This window comes from Gossypium hirsutum, chromosome A12 (genome assembly GCF_007990345.1).
Source record: "Gossypium hirsutum isolate 1008001.06 chromosome A12, Gossypium_hirsutum_v2.1, whole genome shotgun sequence".
Classification (NCBI taxonomy): Eukaryota; Viridiplantae; Streptophyta; class Magnoliopsida; order Malvales; family Malvaceae; genus Gossypium; species Gossypium hirsutum.
Window position 1 is genome coordinate 4,413,745 of NC_053435.1, and position 11,845 is coordinate 4,425,589.

The 11,845-nt window shown below is 32.1% G+C and overlaps 1 protein-coding gene and 1 pseudogene across 2 annotated transcripts; one reads left to right on the forward strand and one right to left on the reverse strand.

Annotated features, from left to right (window-relative positions):
* The first annotated feature begins 2,479 nt into the window (after window positions 1-2,479).
* Window positions 2,480-7,153, forward strand: LOC107928803 (uncharacterized). 2 transcript variants are annotated; one of them, XR_001692713.2, is made up of 5 exons: window positions 2,536-2,806; window positions 3,849-5,293; window positions 5,469-5,494; window positions 5,768-6,699; window positions 6,795-7,153. XR_001692713.2 is itself a non-coding variant. In XM_016860081.2 (4 exons), exons 2-4 carry the CDS (start codon window positions 3,904-3,906, stop codon window positions 6,524-6,526), a joined length of 2,175 nt encoding a protein of 724 aa, XP_016715570.1. In that variant the 5' UTR covers window positions 2,480-2,806; window positions 3,849-3,903; the 3' UTR covers window positions 6,527-7,153. The 2 variants fall into 2 exon arrangements, 1 of the variants encoding a protein (XP_016715570.1); XM_016860081.2 differs by having other exon boundaries at window positions 2,480-2,806; window positions 5,768-7,153.
* Window positions 7,154-8,862: 1,709 nt separating this feature from the next.
* LOC107928823 (40S ribosomal protein S25-2-like) lies at window positions 8,863-10,322 on the reverse strand (annotated as a pseudogene).
* Between the last annotated feature and the right edge of the window lie 1,523 nt (window positions 10,323-11,845).

Below are 11,845 nucleotides of genomic sequence, written 5' to 3' on the forward strand. Positions count from 1 at the left end.
AAACTTTTAGGATCCACAACCTTGAGAAAAAAATAATTTAATTAATTAATTATATCAACACCCATTTGCATCAATAAGTGCTCCAGTTTTTTTTTATATATATTTTAGTCCTTATACTTAGCCTTTCATTTGATTCTTAAATGAAATATTGCATCTTAGCTTATTTTTGCATGATTAATGTCTCATTTGCATATGTTTAAGTTTTTATTTAATTATGTTTAATTTTTAACTGATTTTAGTAGTTGATAATTATTTAGGTTTTTTGTGAGTTGGGTTAGATTCATTAGAGCTTAAAGTTAAAGTCTGAGGATCGTCGGAAAAGAAACGGAGCGTGCATCACAAGTTGAGTGTAAGGTCATTTTGGTCCTTTATGAGATCTACAACTTCAAGCAAGCTCTTGTAACCTAATTTAGGTTATTTAGGCAATATATACAAGATTTTTTTAGAGGAAGGTAGGGACTTTTGGCTATTTTCTGACTTTATTGCTATCTATTTGTTTATTGTGTTCTTCAACTTTATGGCATGCTAAACTCCCTAGTTGAAGGATTTTTGAAGTTTGATCTTGTAAATTCGTGAGATCTAATTTGTTCTTAGTCCTTCTTAATTCTTTAGTATTTTCACATCTTCAGTTTGAATTACAATTATTCATGTTTATTAAATATTCGATTGTTATTTGATAACTTAAAATAATTGTCATCAATTAGAATAATTAAATTTGTAATTGTTTGATTCATTCTAATACTTATGACCGACTTCATAATTGTGTATGTGGTAATATATATAATTTTTGTGTTATGGATGTGTAATTTAGCTTAAATAAATTGAGTTTGTTGGTTAAAATTAGATCATTCTCATTTTTAATGTTATCGTAAGTTAAATATTGTACATTAAAATATAAGGTTATTTATTGGTTAGATTCCTAATTAGGTTGATTGTGCTTTGTCACAATTCACCACTTGATTAGTAATTGAATACAAAAATAATTAAATTGATTATATATTTTAAATGTTATTTGAATTTGAATAAAATTGCTGTAGATTAATCGAATTAAAATTATTTTAAACTATTTGATTGTTTTAAGATTAACCCGAGAGCTTCTCAACTTATGAAATAAACTTGCAAGAGAGGATAGAAGGGTTCTTACTTTATTTTGTTTTGTTTTGTTTTATTTAATGATCATTTATAAATGTATTTATTTAATATATATCATATATGATGTGTAGAAGTGATTATGGATCGGGCTTCAATAGAATTTTATGTTTGTTTTCTAGGTTCGGGTCCGGTTCAAACAAAAGACACTAAAACTTAAGTTCAGCTCGACTTGTTCGTATTAATTTTTTTATATTATTTTTTTATATAAAAAATTAAAAATATATAATACATTAAATACACTAAAAATATTAAAATAAATATTTCCCAACAAATTGAAATTAAATTAAAAAAATTATTTACACTTAAATAACACTAATATAAGTACAACTTAACAAGTAAATACATTTAAAATAATAACAAAATTAATAATAAAATAAGAATTATACTATATTCAAATAATAATAACAAAATGATAACGAAACGCCAATAAAATAATGACAAAATACCAGCAAAAAAGTAATATTTCTTTTGTAAATTTGAGTCTCAAAACTCAATCTGTTTAAAAAACAAGTCGTTTGAAATTTTTTGGTTTAAACCCAAACCCTCCAACTCTGGTCTAATGATGCGAGACCTTTGGGGATTTTTTTATTATTCTTAACAAATAAAGATATTTTGAAAGGGAAGAAGATATTTCGGAGCCAACATGTAAAAAGGTTTTGGACTATATACCTTTACACAGAGAAATCATATATATAATATCATAAGTTGGTGCAACTCAAAAGGATGCAATATTACTGTGGGTCCAAATTTCCTAAGAGCCAATTTAAAAACATAGATTTCGAAAAAAACAAATATTGTTAAATTTGGTAAATTTCAAAATCAAGAAAATGAATCAACTTTGTATTAGAATTCTAAATTCAAATTAAAATGCTAATTAGAATGTTAATTTATATTAAAATTTGATTAACTTTATCCAGGGGCGTAGTCAAGGAGGGTTGGCATGGGCTTCGGGCCCCTTAAAATAGAAAATTTTATTTTAAGACTTTATATTTTTTTAAAAATTTTAAATTAATAAAAATAAAATTATATTTTGACCCATCCTAAAATTATAAAAATTTAACTTAACCTTTTACCAATTATAAAAATATAAACCATAAAAAATTAAAATTTTATGAGATCCCCTTAAAAAATTTTTTTGGCTCCACCCTAACTTTATTTTCGTTGTCATATCATTAAAATACATATCTTTTGCTTGTGTCATATAGATAGGACAGCATGGTGCAATTGAATTAATAAATTAGCATTTTCATTACAACAATAATTCGCGTCAAAAAGTAAAAACTCATTAAAAATATATGAATAGAAAAGTGCAGGTGTGTGGGACCCTGGTTTAATTCAGCTCCCAAATTTCATCGGCTCGACTCGCTAAAGACACGTGAAAATGTGGCTCTCGGCTTCCTAAGATGCCTTCTTTTTCCTTTCATTTCTTTCCTTCTTTCACCAATTACATCCCGTCCTTCATTCCCCCCTCCCCCTTTTTCTATCTCTTCCACCGTCCACAAATTCTCAAAATTCCCCAATTTAACTATATATTTTTCCTTATTTTCTGATCTTATATTCTCCATGGATCTGTGCTTCACTCTTGCTCTTCTCCTTCATCTTCCTTCTTTCTTTTCTTCATGAACTCTTGATTCCTCTTTCTCAGCCTTTTGAGGTGAGTTCTTACGCGGTTTTGACTTAATTTTTACTCTTTATTGCTTGCTCGCTTTAATACTGCTTTCTTTTAGCATCTTCGGTTGTTGTTTAGTTGGTGCATGGAGCTTGTTTACTCGTTTCGACTTCTTCCGATTTTTTACTACCTGCTCTGCTTTAGTAGTTTATGAGTTATGTTTCTCTAATTTTGCTTACGGAACAGTACAATCCGTTTTATTAGTAGCGATGAAATATAAAATAAGGGAAAGGATGAGTAAGTAGTCTTTTTTGTGCTGTTCTTTTTCTTCTTTATTTGAAAAGGATAGATTCGGTTCATGGAATGAACTCCAGAATCCAAATGTACTTCTTTATTTATTATAAATACGTTACGTTACAATGTGAAACGTCCTTTCTAATAGATAATTAAATATTTGTTTATTGGTAATTAAGTTAGTTTTTAACGAAAATAATATATGTTTTTTTGGATACAGAACAAAATAATAATTAAATATTTAGAAGAACTTTCAATACCAATGGAGAAAAGATCAATGCCTAATATATAGGTTCTAAACAAGAAAATTAATAATAATCCTAAATTTATCTTCCTACTAGGAACAATCAAACAATAATATGCTAAAATCAACCTTTTTGGAAATTTAACTACGGATTGCTTGATTTTGTAAAATATATCGCTTTTATAGTATATGTGGGATCGTGCTATCCAGTTTAAAATTCGTAGGAGGGACCAAACGTTGTAACTTTGGGAGCCTGGATTGATCATAAGGGTTTAACTAGTGCAATCGAAGAACTCTTTGGCTGCTTCAACCTTAAGGTTTCTAATTTACACGTCTGAGGTTCCCTGCTTTATGGGTTGAAATTGGGTAATTAGTTACGCATATAATTTGTTGATCCTTCAATTCCACTAAGCCCCATTTACTGGCCTTTATGAGCATTAGATTTGGATTTTCTTTTGTTTTTTAATTTCTGATTTCTAATTTCTTTGAATTTTGTTTTGGAACCTAATGGATATTATGTTTAATGGTGTTTGCTGATTTTTTTTTCAGTTAAGGTGCAATGAGCCTCTGAGACTTCTGAAATTAAAATAGAATTGATCATATCATGTCTGATCGTGTTGCAAAATCAGATTCTGATAGTGATGGAACAGCTAGGAAATCTATGAATCATTACCAAGCTGCTTGGATGGATCACTGGAAACATGCAAGGCACAAACCATCCACTGAGGTTCGCAGTCATTTACTGCACTCCCCTGGACCGAAAAAAGATGATCACGAAGATTTTAAGAAGCATCCTTTGCTTTCTAGGACTGAAATTGCAGCGAATATTTCAAACTATTCTCAAGGATTTAGAGACGTTTCTGAAGACAGAACAGATGACACCTTGAAGAAGCGTCTGAGAATGGTTTCAATGAAGTCGGGGAAAGAAATTTTAGATGGACAGCCTCTTCCACTGTTCAGCAATTTAGGGAATAGGGAGAATGCCATGTCTTCTAAGAATGATGCAGGTACTTCATCTGGCGGTGAGGCAGTGAAGTATCAAATTGATCTCAATGATGGCCATAATTCTATTGGGTTGGGTAGAAGTGAGTGGGCTTATCCAGAGGGCATATCACGAGTACCTCAGAAGGTGATCAAGCCTCATGAATTTCTTGAAAACAACACTTTAGCTGTTTCATCATCTTTTCGGGATGATGTTGGGTCATGTTCTAAAATTGTACCATATGTACTGCATAGTGCTGCAGCTCCAACACAGTCCTTCACTTATCAGCATGAAAACATTGATCAACCAAGCCCTGTTGTAGCATCCAAAGAGCACCTCGCAGATGCTAAACTTTGCAGCTATTCTAACTTTTGGGTCCATGAGAAGAAAGCTGGTATCCTTTTCGAGTCCAGAAGAGTGGAGAATTCACTGTCCGGGCAGAATGTTGCACCTTTATTACTTAATGATCAGTCAAGAAACAATAGTCAGAATAAGCAGAGTCAGGAAGTGGAACATGATTCTAGTCTTAGATTGCTTCCAAGCTTGGGCAGTCCTCAGGCTGAGAAATCAGGAAAAGCATACGATGAACATCTCTTGCTGCCAAGAATACCTCGTTCTGTTCATGATGTCAAGACTATGAGAATATGTGCCACTATTGATTCTGTGGAAGAATTACCCACAGGTCCCTCCAAGATTTCTCAAACAACTCACCAATTTTTCATTACAAAGAAGACTGGTGTTAACTTAACTGAAGGAGGACAAGAGTTCAGAGATGCAACAGTCTCCCCCAAATTGAAGGGAAAAATGTTCAATGAGTTCCTGAGCTTATCTCCCAGTTTCAGTTTCCATGGTCAGCAAGGAGTAAAACTGCAACCTCTGGAGAGCTCTACAGATAGTGAAAGAAAAGAAAATGTTCGGGACATCAGAACTTCTACTGTTTGTTTAAAGAATGAATCATCAGTTGAAACTGACGCGATGGAATTGGATGTTTTCCAGAAGAGCCTTCTTTCAGGTATGTATTTATGTTGCCTCTGTAATCATGAAGCTAATGGAATTATGTATTGTAAAATCTCACATCAGACTAATTAGAAAGTTACTCTTAGAAATATCTTTAAATTTAGTTAAATTTATATTTACTTGCTCTTTCAGTATTTATTTTCATATTAAGAAGCTTACTTTTGTTGCAGGAGTGGCTTTATGTCCATTAGATCAGGTAATTCTTTCGTATTCTGTTTTACTATGCTAAAAGTGAAATTTTTAATCGGATCAGATGTAGCTTTAAGATAATGGTACCTTTTGGATGAATACTTCTTTGGTTGGACTAAAGTTTTAATGAGCAATATGTTCTTGATATTCCATACAATGAGTATTTTTTAGTTCGGTCTTAACATCCTAGTGAGCATAGCATGCTAAAATTACCTCTTACTATACAAAGATCTCTGTATTGAGTATTCAAAACTAGACATAACTGTTTGTTAATTTTCAGAACATCAAGGGGGTTCATAAACCATCATTATCAGAAACTGGAAATGGTACTGGAGAAGCTGGGAATGAAATGGTCAACGGGGAATCACCTGATATGAATGAAAGACTTCCTGCACTTCCAGCTGCAGCAAATTCAATAGATGATGGAGGGACAAGCACCTCTAGAACCCAGAGCCTAGATGCAGAGCATGTCCTTTTCCAAGCTGAGCAGCCTTCAAATTCCAATGCTACTGCTTGTCCAGATGGTCCTCTGGAGCCAGATCCAAGCAGCAGATGGGTTAAACGTCTCAAATTGAGCACCTCACATCCTTTTGCTTCTGGTACTAAAATCTCTAAAATGGGAGAAGTTTCATCCTGTGTAAAGATTAACAAGATCAGCAAAATCATGAATTGCAGCAAAACAAGTTCAGAGCCCACAGTAGGTAGAAGCCATGTGAGATCAAAATTGGCACTGGATCAACATCCAGTGCTATTAAAGAGTGGCGAGTCCAGTTCCAGTGGTTCAGGGAGGAAAAGTCAAGAAATCTCTCTTTCGCGTACTTGGATTCATCGATGGTGTCGTCGCATAGCTGCACCTCCAAACAAGAAGCCTGATGCTGCAGTGCTATGTGAACCACAGAGCTCAAAGGCAAAATCGGATAAACTCCAAGAGAAGCAGTTTCCAAGCATTGCAGCCATGGCTTTGATGGGGAAGGCCATGAACGGTTTTCATCCTTGTGAGTTCAAAAGGAAGGGGTCTTTGATAGTTTGGAACACTTAGAGCTTCCAAGGCAATTCTAGCTAAAACCATTTGTGGCGCAAAAACAAATTGACCTTTAGGTTTTGCCAGGAGTGTTGGTGGTTCCATTTGTTGCCGAGGGCAATAGATGCCTGCCCCATCTTTATTATATATGATAAGATATTTGGCACAAATCAAGTCAAAATGTTGCCTAGGTATGTTCCCTTCCTGCATGCATACATTTCATGTGACATTTACATCAAAGGGTAAAAGTTTTTGTAGCTGGGTTATTTACGGAGGGATCTTACAGAGGCCATTTGTCTTGAATGAGCACTTGGATGGAGGATGAAAGAGGCGATCACAACAGCTATCATCTTTTCTTGTAAGTTTGAAGAACACTCCATGATATTCCCTGTTTTGGTTAAAAACATCATTGGACTGGGAAATGATAAGGAAATAGAAACTGGACCGTGAATATCTATTAACATGTTAAAAGTAAGTTGTGTAATAATGAATGAGGTATTTGTTTTTGTCCACAACTGCTAAAGAGATAGAAAGACTGGTGAGTTTGTATTTAAGTGGATGGAGTACATATGAAATTTACAGCTAGTCTAGGAGTATTTCTAGGAGTATTTTGGTGATATATATTGATAACGTATGGTAGTCTAATACGGGTATATTCATTCTTCTTCCCCTTCTTCTTTTTATCTTTTATTTAGAAGGTCGTATCACTATACCTATGTTTAAGAATAGGTTGGATGGGAATAGCGGAAGGCATCTATAAACCTTGTTTCTCTTTCATTTCATTAAATTCTTGGGCAGTAAGTGGAGGTTTTGAAGTTTGTCTTGAGCAGTTTGTTTTTCAGCTCAGGATTACTAACTGCAACAAAAGCCCATTGGCATTTTCCTTTTGCAAAAAAGGTTGTAAGTGTTTCTCCTGTACCCACATTTTCTTGCTTTTCTCTTTCAATCTTATCAGTAGAGATGACCGGGCACTATTCTCTATGATGCTATCGTAGAGCTACTAAAGTTCAGATAGGGAATAAGAGTTATAGTACGCAGGGGCAGGGCTAAATCCTCACAAAGCCAAAAAAAAGTATTTAAGAGAAAGATCTATGGAAGTATAAAGTGAAAGTTTTAAAATTAAAGTAGTTTTTAATATCAACTGATTTTACGCTTTTAATTTTTTAATTAGTTTTTTTAATTTCTTTTACTTGAGTGATAGAATATAATTAATATATACTTATTTAACAAAATGTTTTTATCATATAGAAAAATGGATGTTGTTGATCAATACGTTTTTTAATAATATTAAAAAATTCAAATCATAATTAATGAATTCGATACCATATTCAATTTAATAATTAATGCAAAAAAAACATTATTTAAAATAATAACTACCTATAATACAAGTTGTTTTGTTGCAATTTTTCATTGTTTTCTTTTCTTAATGGTCAATAAATTGATTATATTGTTCATAGATAATATGTAGTTAATATAAATATATTAGATTAGATTACATAAATATTATTTATAATATTTTATATGTGAAATATAAAGTTACTTATTATATAAATAATCAATTTTTCTTTTCTGTGAGAGAAAACATAATAATTTTAATAATTCAATATAAAAATAATTATTTTTATTTGTATTACAAATTAATTAAATAGAAGCATTAATACAATAAAATAATTTATTTATTAAATAAATACTTTAATAAAATTAAAATTCTTATTTGTAAATAATAAAAATATTTAAAATGACAACTTCGAAAGCTATATTATTAATAAGTTTGAAAGCTTGCCAAAAATGTTAAGATATGCGGGTTAAGGTGGTTAGAGATAAGTTGCCATTATCGTCATCATTTCCTCTGTTTTGGTCCAACTTTCAACATTCATTGATATTTGTTTCTTACTTTAGTTCTTCACATGATCATTTTATGTTTTACTTATTCAATTTCGATTGCCCAAGCTCTCATAAAATAAGCAGAGTACTATGAAAGTCTTTGTATTTTCCTCTTTCTACTTAAAAAATGAACAAATTAATCCAGATTAAAGAACAAACTTTGGCAATAGGATAGGAGATAAGCAGCCAACACAAATACTTCAAAGATCTCTCTAAATGCTTCTGAAGATTTAACCCTAGTTCAAGGCATGGAACGCTCCAGAACAAAGAAATGGACCCAAATTTCTCTTCTTATGAATAACCATTTCCTCCACATTATGATTCTGATCTTCTACCCCCGCGTTTCCTCAAAATCCAGCAAGTTAACACAGAAAGAGGAGTTGCTTGGCCTCAATTTCCTCAAATAGGACATTTTAAGGTTTTAAACACACTACTAAAACACCTTATCAATTTCACTTAGGAAAGCTGAGTGGCCAAAGAAGCTGAAATTCAACCATTAAATCATTCTACAAAAAGTAGCCAAAGAGAAGTTTTAAACCAAATTTAAAGGGGGGAAAAATCATTTATCCAAGTCAAAACTCAACCATGGCAATACTTCTTAGAACTAATTGCAAAAATATAACTAAAGATCTAGGTGTTTGTTGCCCTAGTGTAAATCTGCTGGCTTGAATGCGCAGAGACCAACCTAATCAACCCTCTTGCCATCAACTCCCGTATTGCCTTCCTTGCAAGTGATCCGTTAATCTGTGAAGTGCACACACACACACACATAAAAAAAGAAAAACATATTAGACACAGTTGCCGGGTTTAGACCCCATTCAATAGAGTTCGCGCATGCGAACTAGAAGCAAACATTCTATAAAAAGAATGTCAACCTGACCTGGAACCAACATTCTAACTCTATAACACGAGTGTATGAACATATTATTTTGTCACAGCAATACATACAACAAGAGTTTATGACCCAAAATAACCCGACTTTAGATCACCATTCGAGGTCAGACATTGAATAAACAACTAAGAATTAGGGTGCCCAAATTCATCTATCCGTGTAGCAGTCACCATTGATCCAACAATAAAAAACTCGTGCCAGATAAACGTTTATTTTCCAAAAAATTGAGCAGGGCGACAAGCCGACATCAAATAGAATGAACTATTTAGATCTCAACCTCCAGACTAGAGACAACACCATAAATCAAATCGAAAACTAATATCATCACAAATGCAAAAGAAAGGTAAACATCATGCAAAGGGAAACAACATTAAAAATACAACAACAAATGATTAACATATAATATAAAGAGGTAGAAATGAAAAAAGTACCCTCATACGATCAGAGAGGATTGAAGGAGTGATAAGCTTGTATTTAGGAGCTCAAGAGAGAAGCTTGTCATAGGTAGCTTGGTCAAATAGTACCATGTTGTTCACCTTCTCCTTTTGCTTTCCCTTACTCCACTTCTGTTAATACAACAACAAAAACCCCCCCACTTCATATTTAACTTTTGAAAAGCAGAGAGATCGACCCCATTATATATATAGCATAAGATATAATAAAAAGATGACCTTCTTCTGCTTTCCACCTCCAGACTTGGCTGGCTTAGATGAAGGAGGAGGGGCTTTGTCCTTCTTTGGGGCCTGCAAAACCAAATAAAAAAGAATTCATTTTCTGATCTAAAACAGAGTAGGAGATGATGAGATTAACAAACATACCATGGGATCTTTTGGAAGTAAAGAAAAATGGGTACGGAGAAGAGCAGAGCGTTTTGGGCGTCAACGAGAGGGATGATATGGAGGAGGTGAGCGATTTTTCTAGCCTAGAGTTTGAGCCCCGTATCTCAAACGTCGCCGTTTACATCGTAAACCCTAGGTTCCTATTTTTCTTGGCCTTCTAATTTACTATTCCTGTTAAGAAGGTTGTGGAAAAATTTTGGAAAGTTTAATAGTATTTATTATTAGGGTAAACTATACCATTAGTTATTAAATTATTGATAAGTTTTTATTTTGTTTATTTAATTAATTTTTTTTTATTATTTGGTTATTGAATTGTTCAGAAATTTTCATTTAAGTTCATTGCATCCTGCTTGAAGCATTTTTAACACTATTTGTTCAGAAACATCTTCTCAAAATTATTTTTTCAGGAACTATGTAGAAAAAGAGCGTCCACGTGGGAGTTTTTTTCTACAATTTTGTTGACAATGCATCTTGCTTGAAGTGTTTTTGACACTATTTGTTCAGAAACATCTTCTCAAAATTATTTTTTCATGAACTACTATAGAAAAAGAGTGTCCACGTGATAGCTTTTTTCTATAATTTTGTTGACAGTGTATTCTACTTGAAGCGTTTTTGACACTATTCATAAATGTCTTCTCAAAATTATTTTTTCAGGAACTACTGTAGAAAAAGAACATCCACGTGGGAGCTTTTTTTTGTATTTTTGCTGATAGTGCATCCTACTTGAAGCGTTTTTGATACTATTTGTTCAGAAATGTCTTCTCAAAATTATTTTTTGGGGGTAAAAATAATCAATTTTGTTAAAAAAATAAACACAATGTTATTTTAAAAAAAACTAAACCCTAATTTACTTAAATTTAACCATAAACCCTAAACCCTAATTTAATTTATTTAAAACCCTAGAATCCTAAATTACTTAATTTATTTAAAAACCATAAACTCTAATTTAATTTATTTAAAACCTTATTTTAATTTATTTAAAACCTATAAACCTTAAACCTTAATTTATTTAAAACCTTAAAAACCCTAATTTATTTAATTTATTTAAAAACCATAAACCCTAATTTAAATAATTTTTATAAAATAACACCAACTCCTGATTTATTTTTAAAATCTACTAAAATTCTAAACCTTAACTTGTTTTTTAAAAAAACCTAAACACTAAACCTTAACTTATTTTTTGCAAAACCCTAACCCTAAAACCCCTAAAAAACTTTAGGTACTAAACATGCAAATATCCCTAACTTATTTTGGCTGACGTGGCAAAAAAGCTCCCCAGGGGCGCGCTTTGCTGGCATTTTTCCCCTTAAACGTGGCCACATAGGTACGTTTTGCAAAAAGAGACCCTTTCCAGTAAATAATTGTGCCGTAAATATACTTGGAGATGAGCCTTTTTAGGTAAATTAGTCTTAAATTTAATGTGAATTACCAAAAAAAAATTATGTGAATTATAAAACAACAAATGGAACCTTAATATTTGGATTAACAATTTCAATACGTATATGTTTTTTAATTCATTCAATGCGTGTATATATATATATGTATATATATTTTTTGGTTAAAAGAAATAGAAATAAAATTTTAATCACATAACTCTACTACGAGTCAAATCTTATTCTAGACTGTTGAATAGAGAAAGGATTGTATGAAACTGTGATTCCACATCATCCCTATCTCTTTTCCAATAGAAGAATAACAAATCATATTTTTCCTCCTGGTTTT